The 27,210-nt window shown below is 47.2% G+C and overlaps 1 protein-coding gene and 4 non-coding genes across 5 annotated transcripts; all 5 read left to right on the top strand.

Annotated features, from left to right (window-relative positions):
* Positions 1–8,552: 8,552 nt before the first annotated feature.
* Positions 8,553–8,659, top strand: LOC129669116 (U6 spliceosomal RNA). The gene has a single exon (XR_008718999.1). It is a non-coding gene; the product is annotated as a U6 spliceosomal RNA (small nuclear RNA).
* Positions 8,660–21,588: 12,929 nt separating this feature from the next.
* On the top strand, positions 21,589–26,717 carry Rack1 (receptor for activated C kinase 1). The gene is made up of 8 exons (XM_055597208.1): positions 21,589–21,822; positions 22,969–23,140; positions 23,610–23,757; positions 24,424–24,519; positions 24,964–25,074; positions 25,310–25,450; positions 26,182–26,292; positions 26,605–26,717. The coding sequence occupies exons 1-8, from the start codon at positions 21,714–21,716 to the stop codon at positions 26,668–26,670; spliced, it is 954 nt and encodes a 317-aa protein (XP_055453183.1). The 5' UTR covers positions 21,589–21,713; the 3' UTR covers positions 26,671–26,717.
* LOC129669119 (small nucleolar RNA SNORD95) lies at positions 22,105–22,173 on the top strand. The gene has a single exon (XR_008719002.1). It is a non-coding gene; the product is annotated as a small nucleolar RNA SNORD95 (small nucleolar RNA).
* LOC129669117 (small nucleolar RNA SNORD96 family) lies at positions 23,380–23,458 on the top strand. Its single transcript, XR_008719000.1, has one exon. It is a non-coding gene; the product is annotated as a small nucleolar RNA SNORD96 family (small nucleolar RNA).
* LOC129669118 (small nucleolar RNA SNORD95) lies at positions 24,157–24,224 on the top strand. The gene has a single exon (XR_008719001.1). It is a non-coding gene; the product is annotated as a small nucleolar RNA SNORD95 (small nucleolar RNA).
* Positions 26,718–27,210: the final 493 nt, after the last annotated feature.

The raw sequence follows: 27,210 nt of genomic DNA, 5'->3' as shown, positions 1-27,210 counted from the left end.
GATTACACAGAGAAACCATGACTCAAAAACACAAAAGAACAAAAATAACGATAAGCATGATAAGGATACTGAAATGTAGCTCTCCACTGTAAAGGGTGACTGGAAGGGGTGGGCTGGGGAAGGATTCCCCTTTTAAGGGGCTAGCCACCAGAAGTTTGACCATGCACCCGTGACTATATCAACAATACAAACTGGGCTTTGTTTTTGTTTTTGTTTTAATCTTTTGTGGGGACACAAGGGTCAGGGGGCAGACCTGGGAGGACTGGGAATTAAGGGTGATTGAGAGACACTACCTGACATTCCCAAATAATCAATAAAAACATTGTGTTAAATAAAATAGTAGATATTAGGCGTTGCCTGACCCTGGTGGGAAACTCTGGAGAGTCAGCAAGTATGATTATACCCATGGGAGATAAGATAAACACGCTTACTCAACAATCCCCTGTGGGTCTCCTAACCTGTTCTTGAGAAGTGGGAGAAAGGAGCAGTAGCTGGCATCCAGAAGCTGCCCAGATGCTCACAGCACATCCATGAAGTTCTCTGTTGGACAAAAACCATCTCAAAATACCGACCTCAAACAATGTTCCTCGGAGAGTGAGACATGAAACACACCAGGTGTGATGGTGACACCCTGTAATCCCTGCGCTTGGGAAGTGAAAGCAGGAAGAGCAGGAGTTTCGGGTCCTCCTCAACCGAACAGCAAAGTCTGAGGCCATCTTGAGCTTCAAGAGACCTTGTCTCAGAAATAGATAGGTGATAGAGATAGATAGATAGATAGATAGATAGATAGATAGATAGATAGATAGATGATAGATAAACAATTAGCAAACAAATAAGATGAAGTTAGTCACATCATAGTTTTGTCTAAGCAAACAATAGTGACATTTTTGTGCCACCCACAAAAGGCCAAACATCTCTTTATTTTGGCCAAAAGAGTGACTGTGGACCGTCAAGATGGCTCAATGGATAAAGGCACTCGCTGCCCAGCTTCACGGACTGAGTTCAGTTCTTACAAACTCAGGTGATAGGAAGAAACTACCAATTCTAGCCATTGGTCCTCTGTCTCTGTCTCTCTGTCTCTCTCTGTTGGTGCATGTGTCTGTCTGTCTCTCTTTCACACACACACACACAAAGAGAGAGAGAGCATATCTACACACAAAATAAGAAAGTAAGTAAACATACTAAAAGTGACAATTCTTTTTTTTTTTTTTTTGTTTTGTTTTGTTTTGTTTTTTAGCCAGCAATGCCTATTTTCTCAGTCTTGCCTTGGCTGGGAACCGGCAACAATCATCTGTGATACTTTTTTTTTTTTTTCCTAGAGAAGCCAACAAAAATTAACCTAGATTCAGAGACTCTCATGGGGAAGGCTGTAGAGTCCCATTGCAAAAAGCGTGGATTTGGGGAAAAGGTCCTAGGCACTGTGGCAAGCAAAGCTTAAGTGGTCAACATCAGGACTTCTTACCCAGGAGGCCACCATGGACTCTCAGCATTCACGGAGCTGATCTTCGAGGGGCTTAGACATTTTCTCAAATTATCTCGAGAACCTGTTCCTTCCCCTCTACATTAAAGAACACTTTTGTGTTCATGTGACATTCTTTTCCTTAAATTCTACTTTCTTTGACAGTAATATGGCCATCCCCTGCTTCCCGAAGTGAAATTTTTATGATCATGCTTAGGCCATAAGTGAAAAATGATGATTCATTCAGGTTTCTAATGGAAAAGTATTTAAAATGTTTTATTTTAGTGCACAAGTGTAACTCACCCACTAATATTTCCTCTTTCATTCAACGTACCTACAATATCATAACAGACATATTCTAAATTATACATTTGAGAAATTCATAGTAGGGCTGCTTTAAGAACATAGCCTAGGGCTGGAGTGAAGCTTAATTGATAAGAATGCTTGCCTGGCAAGCACAAAGCCCTAGGCTTAATCCCAGCACCATAGAAAGGAATCGTGGTGGCACATTCGTAGAATCCCAGCACTGTGCGTAGAAGCAGGAAGACCGAAATTCAAGGTCATCCTTGGCTACATAGCCATCTTGAACAATTACCAAGTTCATAGGCTCACCTCTAAAATTGTTAATGTCACCTAGTGTCACCTTCTCCTGTTTTGGAATTTGTCTGGATGCTCACCTACTCCCAAAACATTTCCTGTTTTAAAACCACATGTATAAATGAACCCACCCTACCTCTTTTTTTGTGTTGGTGGGGAGTGAGAGAGGGTTTCTTTATGTAGCCTTGGATATCCTGAAACTCACTCTGTAGACAAGGCTGGCCTCAAACTCAGGAATCCACCAGTCTCTACCTTCAAGTGCTGGGATTAAAGGTGTGCGCCACCATGTCTTTAATGGGGCTGAACCCCCTTTTAATCAGCTATAATTGGTATTGCAGCCTGTTAATTAAGATGAAATGCCTTATCCTTTACAGAGAAACAGACCCATTTTATTTTATAATGTCTGCAAGCTATGTCCATATCTTTCCTGTTGGGCTTAGCCAGAGCCCTGTATAGACTATTTAAATGCAGTCATCTCAAAGTCATGTGGTCATGTGTATGCCATCCCATGTTTTCCCATGGAGGGTGGCATGATCCTGATGTTCATACTATTAAAAAAACAAACAAACAAACAAACGAGTCCCTTTGAGTTGATATAACTATTTGCCTTTACCCTTTTACTGTCATTGTATCTACTGCTACTTTAAGGACTCGTTTTAAATTGTGAGGCAGTGCCCATGGAGGCCAGCAGAGGGCAGTGGATCTCCTTGGAGCTGGAGTTGCAGGTGGTTGCCGGCTACCAGACGTGGACACTTAGGAACTAAATCTGGGTCCTTTGTAAAAGCAGTATGTACTCTTAAATACCGAGGTATCTCTCCAGCCTTCATTGTCCCTCTTTAAGGAAATAACTGTGCCCAGTCTCCTGTTCCCCCCCTCCTCAGGTTTGTAACACAGCACAATCATCATTTTTTTTAAGGATTTATTTATTATTTATACAACATTCTGCCTGCACACCAGATCTTACTATAGATGGTTATGAGCCACCATGTGGTTGCTGGGAATTGAACTCAGGACCTTTGGAAGAACAACCAGTGTCCTTAACCCCTGAGCTATCTCTCCAGCCCCCAATCATCATTTTTTTATGACTGATTTTCAGTCTGTCTTTCCTGTCAATAACGGACTCCACTGGGCAGTAACTGTTTGCTCTGTACCTCCAGCAGCACATATAATGGGTGCCCAGAGAATTCTGTGAAGTTTAACAAAACAGAAGCTGACTACCTTAAAAAAAAAAAAAATCACCTTTTGTTAGAGATTAAGGTAAGCGTTACGGGCAGGCATGGCTGCAGGTTCATTTAATCCCAGCAATCTAGAAGCAGAATAAGACAGAATCGGTAAATTCCGGGCCAGCCTTGTCTGCGTAGCCAGTAACAGGATAACCAGAGTTACATAGTAAGATCCTGTCTTGTTAACAATAATAGCAGTAATAGTTACATTTGGGGAGTAGAGGGAAAGAAGTGACTGAGAGTGTGAAAGGGATTTTTGCTTGCTGTGAGTATTCTGTTTCTTTTCCTGGAGGGGTATTTTGGGGCCTGTTCGCCAGAAAATCATTACTGAGTTTTCTAATGTGCCACCTCAATGTGAGGCAGTAAGTTCAAGTCTACCATGATTCTAAAATGAAAGAAAGAAATCCTAAGTATTTGAAGATTGTCTCTAAGAATGGTAGATTTTCGCTTCTGAGCATGTAAAGTCAAACTGAAAGTGAGATCCGCAACAGTCTTTTACATCAAAAAGTGTGCAAGCCAAGTATGTTGGCTCACATCTATAACCCGCCTGTTGTAATTTACTAGTAATATCTGCTATTGTTTTATCTTCTTGTAAAGCTTGCTGCTAATCTTAAACAGCTGTATAACCAAATCACCACACAGAGACTGGGTTTTTAGTTAACCTAGAACACAATGCTGGGCAATATTGACTCCCTCCCAAGCCCTCAGTTTCCTAACATTTACATTTCCCACATTATACTTGCTTTTTGTGAAATCTTAGGTCTGGTTCATGCTCCACGTCCTCCAAGCTCTCTCCTCGGGCTCTGCTCTCCTCGCGCTCCTCCTCCTTCTCCTCCCACCCTTTCCTGCTCTCTAGCTCCTCCCCTCTTTCCTGTCCTCGCGTCGCGCTCCTCCCATTGCACAACACTGTATCTAGTTGCTTTATTTGTGTCCTGTTTACACAAGAGTTGAGACAGGATGCTTATAGTGAGTATCACAATGCAATATCCAGATTGAAACCAGTTGGGGGTGGGGAAATCAGCATTTGAATTAACAAGGGTAAGGCATATACATTTTAAAAGTACGTTATACCAACACCTGCCCTCAAGATGAAGGCCAACCTGGGCCATAGAGCAAGTCTGGGGCCAGCCTGGGCTACATGCTTAACACGTACCAGGTCTTCAGTGCACACACGCACGCGCGCGCATACACACACACACACACATTCAAGCTTTTTTCTGCTCCTTATCCACTTAAAGTAGTTCCCAGAACCCATTTAAAGCTGTATTTTCATCACATAACTTTTGGTTGAGGCATTCACCTAGATGTCTGAGAAGACAGACCTCCAAAGCTAAGAACCATGGAGCATCCGTGCTGAAAGCACAGAGCGCCTCTGGTCCACCAACTCTCCAACATGTAGATGGATCATCAGGGCATCTGTGAAAGTGGAAGGTCTCCTGATCCCCAAGAGCAGAGGGTACGACTCAGTCTGGGAATAGGGAGAAGAACTTTCATTTGGAAACAAATCTTCCTTCTGTGTCTTTCTTTTTACTTCTTCTTGATTCAGTCTTCCTATACAAGCCAAGTTGGCCTCAGACTCTCCTGAGCTGCCACTACAGGCCTGCAGCTCCGTGCCTGGACCCTGAAGTCATTCAGAAGACTGTTCTCAGAAAACACTCTGGGCTCAGAACCTTGTTTTCTAATGAGTAAAACTGGTAGGGGGAAAGGGGCTGCCTCATCCTTCTGGCAAGGACTGCGCAAGGCTGGAGTGAGAGCTGCCTTTCCCTTCTCCAGTGTTACTGCTGTGACTCCACGCTGCTATGCAACTCAGGCCCCAGAAGGAACCTGGCCTGAAGCTTGGCTTATTCCACAGACTCCTAAGGCCTTTTCACACATGAAATGGATTAGTTGGAGAGACCCCAAAGCCCATCTGTGCATTTGTTAAGAATGAAGACCCAGCCACTGTGGAAACCTAATTTAAATCACAGTGGCAATATTTACATGCTCTGTGACTCTGTGACAATTACTTGAATCCTGTGTGCTTTACTTTCTCCCCATGTAAAGAGGTAAAACAACACATTTGCCTCATGGTGTGAAGAATTGCATATTAATAAAACGCTAGCACGGAGCTCTGCAAATAATGAGGTTCCAGTAAGCAGTGGGTATTAATCCATCTTAAAACATGGCACCGACAGTGCATTCCTCACTCAGAATGTTCTCGGAGTGCTGTGCTGCCCCACGTGATCCCCTGGAAGTGCTTGCTTGAACAGTACATTTCCGGAACCAGCCTGTTACAAGACCTAGTGGTACCCAGCAGTTCACATTAACAAGCAAGGAACCCAGATCCTTCCTTTCTATGCAGAAGCGTGAGGTTCATTTGACTAGGGCTATAGAGCCACTGCTTCCTATCAATGAAAACATGTGTCACAGAGGGCCAGGCACAATTGAATGCTAATTTAATGTGAATAAGAAATAGCTGAGTGCCACCTCCTGGTTCATTTTAGAATGCTCAGCCTGGAGCTGGGGAGATGCTCGGTGGTTCACAGCTTTTCCAGAGGACCTCATTTTGTTAACTGCAGCTCCAGGGTACCCAGGGCCTCTGGCCTCGGAGGGCACCAGCACTCATAAGCACATACCCACTCACAAATACGTGTGTGTGTGTGTGTGTGTGTGTGTGTGTGTGTGTGTGTGTGTGTGTGTGTGTAAAATCAGGCCTGAGTGATGGCTCAGTGGATAAAAGTGCTTGCCACCAAGCGCTGATGACCTGAGTTTGATCCCTGAGACCCATGTCAGTGAGAACTATGTGCACCATCTCTCTCTCTGTCTCTTTTTCTCTCTCTCTCTCTCACACATTCACAGACACAATCAATCAATCAGCATCAATCAAATCAATAAAACGCAAGGCTAAGGCTGATTCAAATCCTTTCTCCATAACTGATTTTGCCTTGAGAAGTAAATTGATCCTGAAGGTATACAGATTGCAGAAAAAGCAATCTCCTCTTGGGAGGAAATATGAGCATGTGAGCTCTTTAACTAGAAGAGAACTTTGAAAATTAAAGCATTTCTATAGTGTGAAGTTAATGTATCCAGTAACTCTTGTCATTTCAAGTCACTGCTAAAATAGTAAAGGAAGACATAATCCCTTACCCAGTCGCCCATGGCGATACTAAAAGGAAAAACAGAATAGCTAAGTGCCTTAAAACCTTGCTGTGGAACACCACAAAGCTCCCTCACTTCCACTACCCCTTCCCCTGATCCCAAGGGATAAGGAAATTGGGACAAGTATTCTTGTCCCGGTGTTCTGTTTGATTCTTGTCCCAACTCTGCCATCTGCAGGACAAGACTTGGAAAGCTGGCCATTCCTCCAAAAGCTACTCAAGACCTAGCTATGGCTGTTGCTATGCTCTTGGTGTTGTTTGTTTGTTTTAGTTAACTATTAATTATTTGTGAGTTTCACAACATGCACCCCAGTTCTGCTCATCTCCCTGGCTCCTCATATCTGCCCTTTGCTCTTGCAACTTCTCCCCAAAATAAAACACACACACACACAAACAACGCATATAAAAAACATCTCACCGTGGAAGCTGTAGTATGTCACAGCGTGTCCCACAGTATACCCCTCTGTCTACACATCTTCACTTACAAATGTTCATTGCAATGAGTCATTCGTCGGGTTCCAGGTCTCCAGCTTCTGTGACACCATCAATATTGGATCCGAACTGGGACTCCTCCTGGTTATCCTTTTGTTGCCCTGTGTCACGGAGATCCTACAGCTTTGGGTCAGGAAGACTGGCCATTTCATGAGTCCCAGTCATTTCCAGATGATATAGTTTTGGGGGTAGGCCAACTCAGGACCCTGGATCTGGGCCTGGGTGGTAGCTGAGGTGATCAGCTCCCAGGCTCCCCCTTATACACACTACCAGAGTGAGTTCTCCAGCACTGTTAGGGCTAAGCCACCCAATGCCTCCACCCAGCAGGAGGCAGGGTCAGCTCTCCTACTCTCCTGCCCTCAGCTGGCTCACACACACCCACACCTCCAGAGCTAATTGCGCTGTGCTGCCCAGTCAATCCTGGGGCCCACGTTTTTTCCCAAGCGCTGTAGCTAGTGAGGGGGCAGGGCTAGCTCTCCGGATCTGAGATCCTCAGGGCTGGTGTTCTTCCCTCCCCCACCCACCCCCACTCCTGACCAACACACACACACACACACACACCGTGCCTCCCAGGCAGGTTCAGGGCCCTCTCTCCTGAGTCCAACAGCCAGTGAGTGACTGGGCCAACTCTTCAGACTACAGCAGGTGATGAGCGGGGAGAAAGGCAGGATATCACCCCCGCATCCACAGTCACCTCACAGCAGACAAGTGAGAGGCCTAGTCCTCCTGTGCTCTCACCCTCGGGGCTGGCTCACCTGCTCCGCCCCCACCAGGGCCAGCTCTACTGTGCTGCCCAGGTACAGGGCCCTCTCTCCCTAAGGCTGCAGCTGGCGAGGAACAGGGCAAGCTCACCCGCTCTCGTGGCACTGGGGCCAGCTCTCATAACTGCAGCAGGTGTCAAGAGCCGGGGAGAGCATCACCCCCGCGCCCACACCACCCGATGAATGACGGGGACCCCCCCCCCACACGCTGAGGGGCAGGGCCGACTCTCCAGAGTGCAAAAGCCAGTGAAGGGGCTGCGCCAGTTCTGCACAGCCTCTGATATCCGCGAGGTCCCCAGCAGCCCCCCCAACCAGGAACATCCCCATGTTCTCTGATGATACTGTGAACCACCGGACATCAACACTGACCCCCGCTGCTGCTGCATAGCCACGGACCCAGAGAGAGGTAGCGCCCTCAGCGGCAGCTCGGGCTGGGACCTCACAAGAGGCTACTCCTCTCCACCTTCCTCTCCAGTTCTCTCTTCACAATGCTCAAGCTGCTCCACTTCTCTTCCTTTTCCATCTGTCCACCCCTTACTTGCACATTGTGGTGCTTCCTGCTACAGGCTGGCCACACGGCTGGTGAGCCCCCAGAGGACAATGCGATGGCGAGTGGGCAGGTCGCTGGGTGGCATGGCGGTCTGCAGGGAGGGCAGAAGGCCTGCAGAGAAAAGAGAAACGGTGGGTGGGGGCCTCTCTGCCACAGGCTGCAGACCTGAATGGGAACAGGCCTCTGGGAGGATGTTAGGGGGTCTCTAGCTAAGACTTCTAGTAGGAGGGGCCATGGAGACTGAAGAGGACACCCTTTATCTAGACAAGACTCCAAGTGGATGGAGGAGAACACCAACCCACCCGCAAAAACCTCAATCCAAAACTTAGCCTAGTGCTCGCTTCGGCAGCACATACACCAAAATTGGAACGAGACAGAGAAGATTAGCCTGGCCCCTGTGCAAGGATGACACGCAAATTTGTGAAGGGTTCCATATTTTTGTGCTTTGTTCAGCCTGATATGAAGGATGGTTGGTGTTTTTCCTACATTGTATCTTTTCTTGCTGTTTGTTTCATAAATGGGATGAGAGGGGGAAAAAAACTTAGCCTACCTACAAGACCAACAGGGGCAAAGATAGAGCAGATAGAGCAGATATTGAGGGAATGTCCAACCAATGCCGGGCCCAATCCTAAAACCCACCCCATGGAAGAGAGCCAGCCCCTATCACTATTAAGTATACTCTGATCTGCTTGCAGACAGGAGCCTGCCAGAGTTGTCCTCTGAGAGGCTCCACTCAGCAACAACTTGAAACAAATACTGAGGCTCACAGCCAAGCATTAGGCGAAGCATAGGAAGTTTACTGGAAAGGGGAGGAGGAGAGGGAACAAATGGACCTAGAGGTGACAAAAGCTCCACAAAAAGACCATCAGAGCCAATCAACCAGGGCCCAAAGGAGCCTTTGGAGTCTGAAGCATCAACCAAGGACAATGCATGATCTGGACCTAAGTCCTCTACTTATAAGTAGCCGATGGACGTTTTAGACTTCATGTTGGACCCACTAGTTAGAGGAGTTGGGGACACGTCTGACATGGACTATGTTGCCTGCTTTTTGATCACTTCCCCCTGATGGGACTGCCTTACCAGGCCACAGGGGAGGAAGGCAAACTCAGTCCTCATGTGAATAGATGAGCTGGGGTGTCTGGGTAGGGAGTGGGGCTCTCCTATGGAGGGATGCCGGAGGGAGGGTAGGACTGGGAGGAGAAGAGGGAGGGGCCTATGACCAAGCTGTAAATTGAATTAATTAAATTTTTAATGGGGGGGGGGGAAGGCTCACTCCTGGTTCCTGTTGCTCAGGCCTACATATGGTCATCAAGGAAGATGGGCAAAGCTTTCCGAATAACCACACAGAACCTGCATCAGGGACTGGAGAGAAGGCTCAGCCAGTGAAAGCCTTGCCACTAGCCTTACGAGTGGAGTTGCAGCCTGGGACTCAAATAGTGGAAGGAGAGGACTGACTGCCTGTCCTCTGGCCTGCAACCCCACTCCATGCTTTTATATACACGTGCACAGTAAAGAATGAAATAATTAAAGCTGGGAGCTAGACTAACGACTCAGCAACTCAGAGCACCATCTGCTCTTCCCGAGGACCTGAATTCAATTCGAAGCACCCACAAGATGGCTCACGACCATCTGTAATTTCAGTTGCAAGGGCTCTAATGCCCTCTCCACACAGGATGCACAGATATACATGCAGGCAAAACACCCGTACTTAGCTGGGTGCTCTGGTGCACACTGTAATCCCAGCACTCTGAGAGGCAGAGGCAGAGGCAGGTGGATCACTGTGAGTTTGAGGCCAGCCTGGTCTCCAAAGCAAGTCCAGGACAGCCAAGGCTACACACAGAAACCCTGTCTTGGAAAAAATAAAAATAAAAAACACCCATACTTGTAAAAAAAAAAAATTTAAATATACTGTTTTTAAAAATTAAACTGACAGTTATATGTACTTTGAACAAATCATAAAAAGCATTTGTCTTTTAGTTTGTTTGTTTCTAAATAAACAGCATAACACAGACGTTGTGGAGTGAGAACTCCTGTCGGAGTGTGAGCAATGATCTGCAATGCTGCTGCAACGCACTTCTCGCTTAGGCGGGCATCATTCTGAGTGCCTCTGCTGGCTAGTCTTCTAGACACAAGCCAGAGTCATCTGCTGTTGACTATTAATGTTTAATATTGATTTATGTCTTAGTTAAGCGGTGGTCAGTCCTAAACCAGCTGTATACACAAATCACCACACAGACACTAGGATTTATTTAATTAACCTAGATCACAGCTCTGGGCAATAGTTACTCCATCTAAACCCCCAAGCCCACAGTTTCCTACCGTTCAGACTTCCCACGTTATACTTGCTTTTAGTCATATCTTAGGTCTGGCTCATCTCTCCTCCTGGTTCCAAGTCCTCTCCTGCCAATCTCTCCTCTCCAACTCCTCTCACTTGCTTCCTTCTCCTCCTCTCTGGATCAGTATGTCCATCCTATTCTCTCCATTCCTCAGAACTGGCTGGATGTTTAATTGACAATATGGAGAACAAATGGTGGCATGTTTACACAAACTTGAGACAGGTGATGCTTAAAATAAACAAAACAGTGCAATATCCGGATTGAAATCAGATAGTGGGGGAGAGAAATCAGCATTTGAATGAACAAGGGTAAATTGTATACATTCCACAAGAACATTATGCCAACAGTCACCTAAGAAAAAGGAATCATACTTGAGAAAATGCTTCCAGAAGATTGGTGCCCAGGCAAGCCAAGTGAGGCAGTTAAAGAAACTGATTGACATGGGAGGGCTCAGCCCATTGTGAATGGTGCCAGTCCTGGAGTATAGAAAAAGCAGGCTGAGCCAGGGTAGTGGTGGCAGAGGCCTTTAATCCCAGCACTTGGAAGGCAGAGGCAGGTGGATCTCTGAGTTCAAGGCCAGTCTGGTCAACAGACTGAGTTACACCTAGAAACCCGAACTCAAAAGAACAAAAAGAGAGAAAAAAAAAAAAGGAAGGAAGGAAGGAAGGAAGGAAGGAAGGAAGGAAGGAAGGAAGGAAGGAAAGCAGGCTGAGCAAGCCGTGGAGAGGAAGCAGCCTTCCTCCTCAGACTCTGAAGTGCCTGCCCTGATTCATTCTGATTGGCCCTGGCACTCATTCCCCACAGGTGACACCCAGGGCTCTTGTTACTTACATCAAGAACACTGGTTCTCAGTGCCAGGGAGATGGTTACTGCTAGTCAACCAATGAGTGCCTGTGATTTTAGGACACAGTCAGGACAGGATTGCTCAGTTGGTGAGCCTCTGGACCTATGGAGAACGGATTTTCCTTCTAATTTTCTTTTTTCTCTCTTGTGTAGCTGAGTCCACCTTAAGGTGAGACTAGTGCCTGAAATATATCCGGTTGCCATGGTGGAGGTTGATTTTGCCATCAGAGAGGTTCACGGCCACTACCTCGTGAAGCTGGAGAAAAGACCCTCACTCCTGCCTGAGGCACTGTGTATCATGACTAAAAGCAATGCAGAGAGAAAAAGAATGTTTCAGCTTACAACTCTCCGGTCACACTCCATCAGAGGCCGCAAGCCCGCCAAGCCACCAGCTTTTCTAGCTGGGCACCCAAGCTCCTGTGGGCTTGAAAACGCACCCAACTGTGTGACCTCCTTTTCTCAGTACCTCCCTCTGCTCCACCGCAAGGCCACAGTCGCCACCCAGAACTGCTTTCCATCCTACACCTGCATTTTCTTTTACCTCTTTGCCAGAATCCAAGCCAGATATCACCATCATCTCATGGGGCTTTCCCCTGACTAGCTCAGGGCCCTGGTATCACCTGTGGGGAATGTGTGTGAGGGCCAATCAGAACGAAATCTCCTCATTACAGAGATTTCAGAATACCTTTACTGCCCTGGGGGGAAACCCAAGGATAACTCAATCTACAAGCCCATATATTTTGAAATAAAAATCAATATTACGTCCTAATCATATGAGAAAGTACTAAACTAAAAATTAAATGAAGGCTGGCGACAGGGATCACTGGGTAATGCCTGATTTTGGTTCCCAGACACCTCCTACACCGGAGATGGATTTTATGCTTATTTACAGATGACGAAAGTAGGCATGAGAGTGGACACAAGATGGCAGCACTGAGCTTTAGTTTTTGTGGTGTTTTTTGTTCGTTTGTTTGAGTGTTGTGCCTTTTTACGCCCAGTGGAACCCTTCTTGAAATGTTTGTTTATTTCCTGGCGAGTTCCTCACCCTCTGAGCCTTCTCATAGACCACCTCAGGTTGTTTTGATGTCCAGAATGTAAAAGGAATCATGCACAATTACAAGAGAACCCCAAGTTGCTCTAAAGAATTAGTTTAACTTTAAACAAGTTTTTTAATTAATTATTGCCTATGTTTGAGCAAAAAAAAAAAAAAAAGAAAAAAGATATAAAGATGTTATAAGAAATACATATGCCTCTGAGATAACTCATTAAATTTACACAGAGGCAAGACTAGTAACTCCAAGCATTTAGAAGTAGTGGAGAAAGTGTCCCAAGTGTCTGTGACAACCTTCACGGGACACAAAAATACCCATGATCTGTCCCCGATCAAAGCTCAAGTCATGCTCGGGCAGCTGCACTTCCTAGTCTTGGTTCATCAGGAGGACTAAATGTCACCTGGAGGTCCATGATGACAAAGAGGTTCAGCTTCTCCTCCTGGTTATAAAGGTTTAGTTCACACAGCCCTGGCAGTCCAGTCGTCCTGTCTCTCTTATGCCTGTGTGAGTGTTCCCAAGAATACATAGGTACTACAAGATCTGTGTGATAAGAAAGGCAGGTGTGTGCACACAGACCATGTAGCCTAGTGTGGGGATACTCAGAGGCGACGTCCCCTACCCCCAGAGGGATAAAACCAGCTGCCTGCCAAAGTCTGAGGAAGGTGGAAAGAGGTGGCCAGGTGCCCGGCGGGTTTTCTGACACGAGGCCGAGAAGCCAGGCTTATCTGGACAAGAGGTGCTGCTGGAGGAAATGATACAGGCCTACACATGGATAATAGTTTTAGAGAATCCGACCAGATGTGCAGCCTCAGGGCAGTCCTGAACCTCACTGTAACTTGGCCGGTTATCAGCCCCAAGACTGCGCATCTCTAACAAGTCCTTAGGTGACAGTCATCAGGGTCTGGGACACCCTGGTCTCAATTCTCTGCCCATACACAATCTAGACCAGTATTTCTGTCAGACCCTGAGCAGCCTCAAGACCATGTTTGTCTCAGTTAATCTGTGTTTCCACACAGAGACCTCCACCTACTTCAGTGTCTGCTCAATAGACTTTTTTTTTTTTTTTTCAAACAAAGTTATTGCATGGTGTCTTCGTTAGGGTTTCATTGCTGTGAAGAGACCACGGCTATGACAACTCTTACAAAGGAAAACATTTAACAGTGGCTGGCTTACAGCTTCAGAGGTTCAGTCCATTATCATCATGGTGGAAAGCATGGTGCAGGCAGGCAGACATGGTGCTGGAGGAGCTGAGAGTTCTACGTCTTTTTGTTTTGTTTTTTTAAGACAGGGTTTCTGTGTGCAGCCTTGGCTGTCCTGGACTCACTTTGTAGACCAGGCTGGCCTCAGATTCACAGTGATCCCAGTGATCCGCCTGCCCCTGTCTCCCTGAGTGCTGGGATTGCAGGCGTGAGCCACCGGGCCTAGCTAACAGTTCTTGATCCGAGGCATCACTCCTTAGCATACCATAGCTCCTTCCCAACAGGCAGCAGAAAGAGACTGTGTGCCACACTGGGCATAGGTTGAGCATCTGAGACCTCAAAGGCCGCCCCAACAGTGGCGCACTTTTCTCCAGCAAGGCCGCACCTACTCCAACAGGACCACACCTCCTAATAGTGCCATTCCCTACGGGCCAAGCATAGGGGGAGAAATCAAGGCTACACATGTCTGTAGTTCCACTAAGTGGGGAAGAGTCTGAGAATTCCTGGGACTTGTTGGTTGCCAATCTAGCTCCAGGTTCAAAGAGAGATTTTGTCTCAGGGGAGGCGGAGAATGACAAGATGCCCACACAAGCGAGCATATGCCACATACTCACATGCAAAAGCAGTCTTCTGAGATTCAAGACAGCTTCACTATAGGCCTTGTTTAAAAAAAAAAAAAAAACTAAAAAGGCAAGTAAGCTCAGGAGATGGGAACAGAGGAGCTACAGTGCCTATACCACAGGAATGATGCCTGGCAGAGGCCAGTGCTGGCTTTGCACTTGCCTGCTGGGAAGTTCCCAGTTTGTCCTGAAGCAAGACCCCCACGTCCCTGTTCCCAGGGTATCACTCCTTACGCTTTCACATCTCCTTCGCAACAGTCAGCAGGAACGTGCCGGGTGTTATGCTTTGAAATTGTACTGCCTCTCCCCATTTACCTTCGCTGGTGGCTCCCCACGGCAGTGGATAGCTTGCTTTGCAACTGTGGTGATGACAGAACTAGCCAACGTGAAGTTAGCGAGCAGACTGTGACCTACAGGTAAGCCCATCTCCCACTGAAGCATGCAATGGGGGAGGCTGGGAGCCTGCTCGGTGCTGGGCTATCTCCTGTAGTGACATTTTTGAGAATTTCAGAATTTTTGTTCCTTGAAAAACACTGGAATAGCATAAGGATGCGTTCTGGTTTTAATCCCAGGTGTGGGGATGTGGGCGGCTTTGAACTGTCCCCAGCAGCTGACTGTGACTTGCCTCTTGAGGGCTGGTTTTGCCAGCTACAGATAGTTTCTGTGATTGTGTGACGTTTGGAATTGCGGGGACTCTTCAGAGGGTGTATACACGCTAGAGCTCTGCAAGGCCATAGGGTGGGCAGTTGTTGGTCATTCGGGGGGGTTGGTGGCAGTTTGTTAGTATTCATGCTCAAAGAAGAAACAAGGAGAAAGAAATTCGATTCAAAGATCTCTCTCTCTCTCTCTCTCTTATCCTATCCTTTCTCTCCTATCTAGTGATAGGGGTGAAACGGGGGGGGGGGGGATAAGGGTGAGAAAAGAAAAACCCACAAAGTAGCTAAGACCAGTTACAGTCTCCCTAAGGAACAGAGGGGCCAGAGGTGCACAGACCTGGAGACAGCACACCAGGTCATTTATCTTAAGTCTAATTTGTGAGGACATGCTGTCACAGTCATTCCTGGCAGGCCCATGCTAGCCCTGGCATGGTACCTGCCCTCTGCTCAGACACCTCTTCACAATGACCCCTCTTGCCCCTATGAGGATCATTCTCTAGCCAAGAGAAGGTAGTACCTCTTTCCTCTGCTTAGAAAAAGTCAGCAAGCCGAACAGTGGTGGCACATACCAGTAATCCCAGCACTTGGGAGGCAGAGACAGGCTTATCTCTGTGAGTTTAAGACCAGCCATGGTCTACAAAATGAGTCCAGGACAGCCTACGCCGAGCCTGTCTTGAAAAAACAAAAACCAAACAAACAAACAAAGGATAGACTGTCTCTGACATGAACTCAGTGCCTGGCTCTTTGACCTCCCCACCCCAGAGGGAGGAACAGCCTTACTAGGCCACAGAGGAGGACATTGCAGCCAGTCCTGAAGAGACCTGATAAGCTAAGGTCAGATGGAAGGGGAGGAGGACCTCCCATATCAGTGGATTTAGAGAGGGGCAGGGAGGAGATGAAGGAGGGAGGGTGGAATTGGGAGGGAATCAGGGAGGGGGCTACAGCTGGGATATAAAGTAAATAAACTGTAATTAATATAAAAATTAATAAAAAGGGGGAAAGATAGAAAGAAAAAAAGGAAGCAAGATCTGTGAGATCCTAGGCTCTCCAGAGCATGCCCTGTGCACTGTAGACCTCAGCTGGCCACAGAGAACTCTGATGTGCTTGCCTTCTTCCACATGTGACTATTCTTACCCTCCTGTTCCTAAGTGCTAAAATCGTAGGGCCTGTGCCATCCTGCCCGGTTCATGGTACCAGACATCAAATCCAGGGCTTCATGCTCTCTGGACAAGCGTTCTATCAAATGAAGCACACCCCCGACCTCATTTTCTTTTTAAGATTTTTGCTGGGAATGGTGACAAGTGTCTTTAATCCCAGCACTCAGGAGCTAGAAGCAGACAGATCTCTGTCAGTTCAGCTTCACTGGCATGGTTTATCCTGGACCAGCACTACATAGCAATGCCCTATATCAAAAACATAATTTTTAATTGTGCATATGTCTGTGTGTCTTTGTAGGGGTATGTGCATGACTGCAGGAAACCTTGGCGATCAGAGGCATCAGACCCCCCCCACTCTGTTGAAGTCACAGGTGGTTTTAAGTCATACAGTGTAGGTCAGGTCCTGACCATGCTCAGTCTCAGTACCAGCTCTCCAGGCCCCTGAGCTTCCTCAGGAATTTTTTTAAATGTTGAGTTCTTTCAAACAATATCAGGCAAAAGTCTAACTTATTTCCTACGTACTAGCTGGGGAGTGAATACAAGGCCTTGTGTGTGCTACTCAAAAATTCTACCACTGAGCTATGTTCCCTGCTATGATTTTTTTCCCTCTGTTTAACAGCCCTGGCTGCCCTGGACTCACTTTGTAGTCCATTATGGCCTTGAACTCAACAGAGATCCGCCTGCCTCTGATTTCATTCTTTTTTTTTTTTCTTTCTTTCTTTCTTTTTAAGATTTATTTATTGTGTATACAGTGTTCTGCCTGCATGTATGCCTGGGCATGCCAGAAGAGGGCACCAGATCTCATTATAGATGGCTATGAGCCACCATGTAGTTGCTAGGAACTGAACTCAGGACCTTTGGAAGAGCAGCCAGGGCTCCTAACCTCTGAGCCCTGATTTTATTCTTTTAGGGTTTTTTTTTTTTTTTTTTTTTTCCCTCCCATGTTTAAATGCTTTCTTTTTTGGGAGTCTGTATTACAGGTAGAGACGGCTATCCAGAGTACTGAAGGGAGGCCCAAGGTTCTGAGTTGATGAGACTCCTGGTTCTTCTGGGGAAAACTGGGAAATAATTAAGAGCAACTAAGGTATTTTTAGTTGGGGAAACATTTCATTACAAAGATATTATTGGTGGGTTGGGAATGGCTTAGCCGTTAAAGAGCACTAGCTGCACTGAAACTGGACTTTCAGATGACCAGGGTTCAATTTCTAGCACCTACATGTGGCTTAAAACCATCTGTAACTCCAGTTTCAAGAGATTCTATGCCCTCTTCTGGTCTCTACAAGCACCAGGCACCCATGAAGTGCACAGACATACATGTAGGCAAAACACTCATATACAAAGAAAAAAAATATTCAGTTTCAAAAAAAAAGTTTAAAAGAAAAAAAAAATGTTCAGCGTTTACAAGTATCTGTAACTGCAGCTCTAGGGGACCCAACACCCTCTTCTGGCCCTCACCAGCACTCCTGCCTGTTTAACAAATACACACATTAAAAAATAAAATAGAGCCAGGCATGGTGGCGAAATCCTTTAATCCCGGCACGCAGGGAGGCAGAGGCGGGTGGATCGCTGTGAGTTCGAGGGCAGCCTGGTTTCCAAAGTGAGTCCAGGACAGCCAAGGCTACACAGAGAAACCCTGTCTCAATAAATAAATAAATATTTAAAAATAAAATAAAATCAGTCTTAAAAATCCATGTGCACACATGCATGGATGTTTGTACACTCAAGTGTGTGTGTGTGTGTGTGTGTGTGTGTGTTCCTTTTTAGTATGAAACAGTGTAAAGTGACAGGAATACACAGCCTTAAACGCTGTTTTAAACAGGGGCAGGTGAGGTGGCTCAGTGGTAAAGTTGTTTGCAGCCAAGCCTGGCAACCTGGGTTCTGTTGCCAGAGCCCACGTTGTAAATGGAGAGAATCTGTTCTCTGACCTGTACGTGCATACCATGGTGCACAAGAGAGTGTGTGTTTGCATTCCTGAATGCATTCCACCCCAAGGGCCACTTGAGCCATCCTGAACATATTGCGTCTCTAAATATGAAAAATTAAGCCAGAGTGGGGGTGTTTGCTTTGCAGTTCCAGATGTTTATCTTTCCCCTCCCCGACTGCACCCAATCTCTCTCTCATTTTGGCTTTGGGACTAAACATCTACGGCGGAAACACTGAGCACACCTTCCGCTAGCACCCACCTAAGGTGACTGCTGCCGGGTGGCGGCGGTGGTGCGCCACCTGGTGGTGGCATCCTGGCACTAGGGAGGCAGAGGCAGAGGGCTCTCTGTGAATGTGAATTCAAGGCCAGCTTGGTCTACAGTTGGAGTTGCAGGACAATGAGGTCTACACAAAGAAACCCTGCCTTGGAAAACAGAAACAGTTCCATTGTTCAGATTTTATGAAAAACTATCAAGTCTAGAGCCTCTCAGCTCTTCACCTGAAGAGACTACCTGAGACTTCAGGACAAAATTCTGACTCTTCAGCAACAAATACCTTCACTGTCTTCTACCTAAGCTCTCAAAGCCAAAACTGCACCCATGCTGACCCCTCTCTCTGGAACACCATTCCTTTGACATTTAAAAGTAAGCCTGTAAGTCTCACCATGAAGACTAGGATCTTCTTGCAGGCTAAGTCCTCAACACGGCGCTGGGAACACAAAATGTGGGCAGACATAGAGCAGTCCTGTCCCCAGGACACAAATAAAGGAAGCCGGAAGAGTCCAGTAGGCATGTGTTGAGCTTGAGCTTAGGACCAGTGACTACAAGCATGGCCATGAGAGCACCAAAGGAACCTATCCTTGACTTGGGTGTCACCAAACACTTCCTGGCAACCTGAGGTGAGATTCAAGGAGGTTTAGTTTTAGCTGTGAGGAACGTAGAATGTAGAGGGCCTTCTGGGCAGACAAGTAATGTGTAAAGGGTTGTGTGGAGGAAAATGATGGGTTATGACCATGCAGGGGCCTGATGAAAACAGTCACCAGGAATCTGCGTAGCCAGAAGGGCTTGGGCATTATCTTCAAGCATGGAATGCCATCTGCCCAGCGCTTTGGCTGACTGATCCTGACCACACACCCGTCAATCCCTCACTTATCTACAAAGAGCCCCCACCTCCAGAGCGCTGAATGCTGGCAAAGGCGAGTGGAGCCCAAGGTCACAGTGCTCCTTCAGGACAGCCTGTGGGCATCTACAAAAGGAAGACATGGGCTCTCTTAGAAGCCTTTCCAGTTTCTCAAGGGATGCTTCCTTTATGCGGAATGGAAGCAGTCCATGAGGACACAAGAGAAGGCACAGCGCAGAGGTTAAGACAACACATGATGACACACGGTGAACATCAGGCCAGGAATGGTGGGCACTGCCAGAAAGGGTTCTGCCAACATGGTATGGGCTAACTCTGAATCTTTTCCCCAAGCCCTAATGTGTGTTTGTGAGTGTGTGTGTGAGAGAGAAGGGTATTCAATAGGCTTCCCTTCTCTGAATGATTGGAGGATATGACCAGTGGGTTAGAAAAAAGCCAGAAATCATTCCCAAGGTTTGCAGGCATGTTTTGGGAGAAGCATGGCTGATACTCAAATATCCTGCAGCTAGAAAGTGGCTCTGCTAGAAGAACCTGGAAATATTTGTGGACCAAGAGTCAAATCTACTGATTCCTCCTCAGAGTCAGGGTTTCCTGGCCTAAACTATGCACATTTGCCAATACTTCAGAAAGCAATTGATGAAGAGATGCTCAGCTTTAGTGGGTGAGTGTAAAGGGGACTTTTTATTCTCCTGTTTCAGTGGTTGTTTGGAATTACTACCTCCATCTGCTAACCTACGCCTAGTCCTGGATGCTTCTATCTTCCCTACAATAGGCCTAGAACATTTTTCACCTCTGAGACTTACTGCTGAATAAGCTCATCCTTTCAAGTTCTTACTGAGCCCTGGGCTGGCTGGTTCAACTCAGCTGTACTGAGTTGAACCAGATGATTTATTCACTTTTGCTTTTCCCTCAGCCTCTGAATTCCTCCGTGTGACCTCACACTAACTCCAGTGATCTGCTCTATTTTTCTGACTCCTTCTCATTCTCTGGCTCATTTGGTCATTACCTGCGTTCTCTCTCTGCAGCCTATCTACTACTGTCCTGGTTAAAAAGATAATAATAAATTCTCCTTTCTGTCTGCACTGCCCCTTAAGTAGCTTCCCTTTCCTTTCCTCTCTCTTCTCCTCAGAGTTGGGAGTATCCAATTTGTTAAATCGTCTCTGATTTGTCACTTTTTCTTTCTTTTTTTTAAAGATTTATTTATTATGTATACAGCGTTCTGCCTGTATGCATAAGGACACCAGATTTCATTATAGATGGTTATGAGCTATAACCATCCAGAATGTATCAAAAATTAAACAAGGTTGAACATGGTGACGAATTCCTTTGATCCCAGCATTCCCAGCACTCAGAACTCTTTGAGTTCCAGGCCAGCCGTATCTTCCACGTAGTGAGACTCTTTCAAAAAAGAACAAAAGCTGAACAAGGTTGGGAGATGGGAGTAAACGTAACTCCATAAGGCACTTTCCTAGCATCCATATCACTAAAATAAATAGATAAATGTATCCTTTAGTTCACATTGATATTAGTGGTTGCTTCCACCCTGACCTGTGTCCCTTTTTAAAAATGTAGGAACTGAGCAAGAGGTAAAGTCACCTGTAGCAAACCCACAAGGCAGGAGAGAAAACTCCTGACTTCCACCTGTGCACTGTTGCAAGCACAAGCGCACTCAGACAGAAATAATGTTTCAAGAGGTAAAATTACAAAAACTTAACGAGTGATCTGTAACACAAGGGGACAGTACATAGTTAAACAAGTGTTAAGGGAAAGGTCATCGGGTTGCCAGGTTATGAGTATTCCTCTGCTTCCCTGTCCCTCTTGCTACACAGACAAGCATTCTTTTCTGTGGGGTTGTCAGAACCACAGAAAGGGCTTTCAGCACAATCCCCAGAAATCTAAACCCAGTTCTTCCTCTCTATCCTCGCCTGTTACAATCGCAGCACTTGCGAGACAGAAGCAGGAGGATCAGGAGTTCAAAATCATCTTTGGCTACACAGCCAGTTTAAGTCTAGCCTTCACCACATGAAACTGCGTTCAAAAAGAAGAGGCAAGACCCGATGGCACATGCCTTCAAGTCGCAGTTTTAACTGTACTGCCTTAAGTCAGGCTGAGTCGGCGGCCCCAACCGAGGACCCGAAAACGAAGCGGAAAGGGCGGAGCTCCGTCTCCGCCACACAGGGGCAGGGGAAGCCGCTGCAGGACTGCGGTGGGTCGGCCGCCTCTCTGCTTCCAGGGCGGGCTGCGACCTTCCGAGCAGCCCTTCTAAAAGCGTGGTACATCCGGCTCCAGAACCCATTTGAACAACGCTGCCGAATTGCGTTCCGTGGCAGAGAAAAACGATGATACCGCGGCGCACTTCACCCGGTTCCCCCCACAACCGGGTGCCGCTGTGCTTCCGCAGCGGTGAATCCTGGGAGTCCCCGCCTTGTTCTCTCGGTATTTCCGGTTCCGGCGGAGGTCTCTCTTTCTTTTCCTCCACGGGGCCGCGGTGGCAGGCGCCGTGGTGCTTGGCTCTCCGAGCTATCCGGTGCCATCCTTGTCGCTGCGGCGACACTCGCATCAGCCGCAGTCATGACCGAGCAGATGACCCTTCGTGGAACCCTCAAGGGCCACAACGGCTGGGTGACGCAGATCGCCACCACTCCGCAGTTCCCGGACATGATCCTGTCGGCGTCTCGAGGTACGGGCTGCCTGCCGGGCTGAAGCGCGCCGGTGTCCCGGGGACGGCACGGCTCGTGGCTTCGCGAGTGTCGCGCGGGGGTGGCCGGCTCAGTCCATTCTTTCACCCCGGGGTTGGTGGGGCGTGCAGACCCGAGCCTGGGCCCCAGCCAGGGCGACCCTTCGCACATGAGCGGAAACGTGTCGCATAACTGCCCTAGAAAAAAAAAAGGGGGGGGGGGGTGGTGATTCTAAGTCTTCCCCTTGTCTTCTGGAGAAGTAGTTTCGGGGCCACAAGCCAGGCAGAACAATGATGACTCCAACATGCCATCTGACTTGGCTTTGCTGAAATCCAGAGGCTGTTTCTGAGCCGCTGCCGCCTGGCCCTAAACTCTGTAGACCAGGGGTAAATTCCGAGGTTCCTTGTTCCCCAGACCTCCTGACTGGTCTGTCCTGCCCGAGGCTTATTTTTCCCTTGTGACTTAATGCTTTTTTTTACTTTTCATAATACTTCCGTCGTGTTTTTCCCCTCCCGGGTTCTCCTTACCCGATTTTATGTTCACACTCTCTTGCCTAATGGGAGGCTTATGGGGCTTTTTACCCATTTCTGTACAGTGTGAACCAGTTCGTGGCCAGGATTGTGTCTGACACTCCCAACTCCTGCACCCAGATGACAGTGCTACTGTTGTATTACTCTTGGGCAGGATCGATGGATATGGCTGGGGTTGGTTTTTTCAGAACTCACATGGTGATTTGCAGTCCCTCCGTGACTAGTTACAGGAGATAATGATGAACCATTCTGTTGTGGAATTGTCGATTCATATATAAGGCTGCAGTTATTTCTTGACCCGCTATTTTATTAATGATACAGACTTGTTAGATCAACCCCAAAGCCCATCTTTAAACCATATACACAAGTAGTGCACATTAAATACGTTTATGTTGAACCCCAGTCCAAGGAAATGTGGTACCCCACAGCCTCAGATTACATCTTAAATGTGCCCTCCTCTCTCTGTATTCTAGAATGAGCCCTTTTATAACTTGAAGTCTCCCGCTCAATGTAGGTGTTCCTTTACTGCACCAGTAACCATAGGACACTGTGAGTTGTGCACAGTAAGTAGGCTTTGGGGTCCTGAAGGGATTTCTTTGCCTTTACCATCGTCTTTAGACAAGACCATCATCATGTGGAAGTTGACCAGGGATGAGACCAACTATGGCATACCACAGCGAGCTCTGAGGGGTCACTCCCACTTTGTCAGCGATGTCGTCATCTCCTCTGATGGTCAGTTTGCCCTCTCCGGCTCCTGGGATGGAACGCTGCGCCTCTGGGATCTCACAACGCAAGTAGCTGCCTTGGGACCTTGGGGGAGACCTGGGCAAAATTGAGATAGATTTCTTAGGAATCCCACTAGAAATAAGTCTTTTTGTGGCGGGTGAGGCAAGATTTTGGGGGTTTGGCCTCTTCCCTTGGAGCTGCTGGGTTGATGTAGTTGAGCCTTTTTTTTTTTACGGGGCACGGGCTGTTGAGTGTCTTAGTTTGAAGGTTGTTGTAGATGGGCATTTGGCAGATGTCACAGAGGATCCTAGTGATGACAAGTCGACATTGTCAACCAATCCCCACAGGGAATGAGGACATGTCCTGCAATTCTGAATGGGTTCTCTGTAACATGTCAGGTGTGGGCTAATGGTAGGTTCTGAGCCCCACGTGGGCTGTGTGGAATGATGGGGCCTACTTGGACAAGAATGAAGTTAGATCTAACTGTAAAGGGATAAAATTTGTCTAGAAAGTGACCAGGTTCTCTCTCTCAGGGGCACCACCACAAGACGATTTGTAGGCCATACCAAGGATGTGCTGAGTGTGGCCTTCTCCTCTGACAACCGCCAGATTGTCTCTGGATCCCGAGACAAAACCATCAAGTTATGGAATACCCTGGGTGTCTGCAAGTACACTGTCCAGGTAAAGTGATGAGGATGGCAGGAACTACGTGTTGAGATTGTCTCCCACCCCTTGAGATGGGTTCATCATTCTGCATGCCTGGTTGGCCTGGAGTGATCTGCCTCCTGGGTGTTGGGATTAAAGCTGTATCTCACCACCCAGCTCTTTAGCTTTTTCTTATGTTTGTCCTGGGATTTTGGTGGGCTTTTACTGTTGTTATGCATGTTGCCTCATGAGTGGCATGATGCTTAGAGGAATTGGTTTTCTCTTGCCATGTTGAGGGCTGGAAACCCAAAGCAAGGCCATCAACAGAGCGGGCACTAGGCGCATGGGCAGATACCCAAGTGTTACTGCCCTAGGGGTTAGATGATGTTAAATCTCACCTACCTCCTGGAGATACGCTAGGGGCTACAAGTCAGGCGGGCAGTGATGACTCCAACATGCCATCTGAGCTGCAGTGCTGAAATCCAGAGGCTGTTTCTGAGCTGCGCCTGGTTGTGTGCTCCATGAGGAGTGGGTAAACACTGGAGGCATCCTACAGCTGCAGGAAGTGTCAGCAGGCCTGACAGCAAATGTCTTCAGCTGCTCTGTTGGTCTGAAGTAAAGACTAAGGTTTGGGGGAAGTGAGTACAGGATGCTATAGTCTGAGGGAGACTTCATGCTTACCTTCCCCTGCATCTTCTGTAGGATGAGAGTCATTCGGAATGGGTGTCCTGTGTCCGCTTCTCCCCGAACAGCAGCAACCCCATCATCGTCTCGTGTGGGTGGGACAAGCTGGTCAAGGTGAGCATGAGCACAGCCCTGTTAGATGCAGATGTGTTCTCAGTCCCTGGGTGGTAATGCATTCAGCCTGGAGTGTTGTGCACATGAGCTTGACACTGGCTTTTGATGGTTTGTCTTTGAGGCCAGGTTCCACACTCTTATCTGGCTGGCTTGTGTCATCCAGGCAGGCCTCAAATGTGTAGTTCTCCTGTTTCAGCCACTCAACTGTTGGGTCTATATTTAGGGTTTTTGTTTTTAGATTTTTCAAGGCAAGGATTATATGTTTAAAAGAGCCCTGGCTATCCTGGACTCAGTTTTGTAGACCAGGCCAGCCTTGAACTCACAGAGATCCACCTGCCTCCTGGGCTGGGATTAAAGGTCCGTGTCCAACCTCAGACAAGCTTGAAAGAGGATGTCATGCCTTTGTTGTTAACCCTGGTCACCTGTGAAGTCCTGTTTTTCTAGGTGTGGAATTTGGCTAACTGCAAGCTGAAGACCAACCACATTGGCCACACTGGCTATCTAAACACAGTAACGGTCTCTCCAGATGGGTCCCTCTGTGCTTCTGGAGGCAAGGTATTTGGACTTGTCCCCTTTATAAAGATTGCTTCTCTGGTAGCATGCACTAAACTGTGTGGGAGTTTTTCTAAGCATTATTTTAAAATAATGAAGAAAAGTATACCAAAGAAGTTTGCTTTTTAAAGTTGGGGTTTGGTGCAGTTTCTAAGGTATTGTCCATTGAAAGGAAAGGCTTAAGATCACGAACAGATAGAATCTGTCCTGATAACTAACACCTTTTTTTCCTGTCCAGGATGGCCAGGCTATGCTGTGGGATCTCAATGAAGGCAAGCACCTGTACACACTCGATGGCGGGGACATCATCAATGCCTTGTGCTTTAGCCCCAACCGCTACTGGCTCTGTGCGGCTACTGGCCCCAGTATCAAGATCTGGGTAAGTGTGGTCTGTTGCACAGCACATTGACTTAACTGGTAGAAGTAAAGCTTTCTCAGTAGATTGCATCAGTGCTGAGGTGGGTAACCCCCCTTATGCGCGCCCCCCCCCCCTTTTTAACAATTTGCCACACTGGGTGAATAGCATCTACCTATTGAAGGGGACTCCCCATGTGTATCAGTTAAGAGTCCTTCCCTATGCTGCTAGTAACAGCTGGGTTCAATTTAGTGATCTTTGTAGACAGCTATACTACGTAGGCTGGCCTCGGGGAGCTCACAGATAATCTGCTTCTACCTCATGAGTATGGAATACGAGGTGTGCAGCACCAGACTGGGCTATAAGTGATTCCTGTGTATATAACATTTACTTTTAAGGGTCAATTTGCACTGTTCTGTGATCAGACCTTGAAGTTGGCAGTCCTACCTCCCAAGTAGCAAAGATTAGAGACCTGAGCCTCCAGGCCCCAAGAAGTGTTTTGTTTGGGGTGGGTTGCTTTGGGTTTTTTGTTGTTGTTTGGTGGCTGAGTACAGGCTAGAATAGTTTTTTGGTATCTAGGTATATGCATGGTGTGGTACATGTTAGGGGGCCAGGCAAATCTTGTCTCCATAGTTACTAGGGTTGAAGCAAAGCACTTCCACATGTAGTGCCATCCTGCCAGCTCCACTGAGGGGGTTCCAAGAGTCATGGTGTAGGTGTAATGGGTGTCCTTAAACTGGTTTTGGTCTGTTCAGGACTTGGAGGGCAAGATCATTGTAGATGAACTGAAACAAGAAGTCATCAGCACCAGCAGCAAGGCAGAGCCACCCCAGTGCACCTCTCTGGCATGGTCTGCCGATGGCCAGGTGAGTGCATCAGTCCACCAGCTCATTTCACAGCTTGGCTCCCTTGCTCTTCAGTCTAATATTGCTAACATAAACAGAACGGTGAACCAGGCCGATTTAAGGTAGACTAAGTCGATACAGAGAATGCTGTGTCTGTTTCTTTCTGAGGAAAAATGGTACGGAGTTAATTAACCTTTAAACTGGAGGGGGCTTTAGAATGTCTGAAGCAGTATAGCAGGCTGCTGCCTCTAGCAACATAAACTTAACATGTCAGAAGAGAGGGCGTCCTAAGTTCTTTGGACATGTGGTGACCCCATTGTCGTTCTCTTACAGACTCTGTTTGCTGGCTATACTGACAACCTGGTGCGAGTGTGGCAGGTGACTATCGGTACCCGCTAAAAGTTTATGACAGAGTCTTTGAAATAAAACTGGCTTTCTGAAACTGGCTTCAGCTATGATTTTTAGGAGGTACTCTTGCTTGCCTGGTGAGCAAGGCACAATAACTTAAACCAAAGCAGTCTGTCACGTTCATTCAAGTGACGCTTCTTCCTTTGGTAATATGGGTATGTGTGTTCCTGCATCCTGGCCAACCCTCCTTAAAGCTACATTAACACATACTACTGTCCCACTTGGCCCACATTCCTCTTTCCTTTATCTCTGTTCCAGAGGGTGTTATGTTACCTGGAAATGGAGCTATAAGCTAGCTGTATGTGGGTGCTGGGCTGGAAGAACAACAGCCCAAGCTCTAAACCATGGAGCCATCTCCTTGAGATAGTTTTAACTATGTGGCCCTGGCTGTCCACTCCTGCCTTCCTTGATGACATTTTTTTTTTTAATGTGCATTAGTGTTGTGCCTGCCTGCATGTGTGTGTGTTTGTCTCAGATCCCTTGGAAGTAAGTCACATAGTTCGGTGTTCCTAACCCCTAAGGCATCAAACT

The sequence above is a fragment of the Psammomys obesus genome, unplaced genomic scaffold (genome assembly GCF_907164565.1).
Source record: "Psammomys obesus unplaced genomic scaffold, mPsaObe1.curated_primary_1811, whole genome shotgun sequence".
Taxonomy (NCBI): Eukaryota; Metazoa; Chordata; class Mammalia; order Rodentia; family Muridae; genus Psammomys; species Psammomys obesus.
Note: the sequence above shows the minus strand (reverse complement) of the source record. Positions and strands in the feature narration are given on the sequence as shown.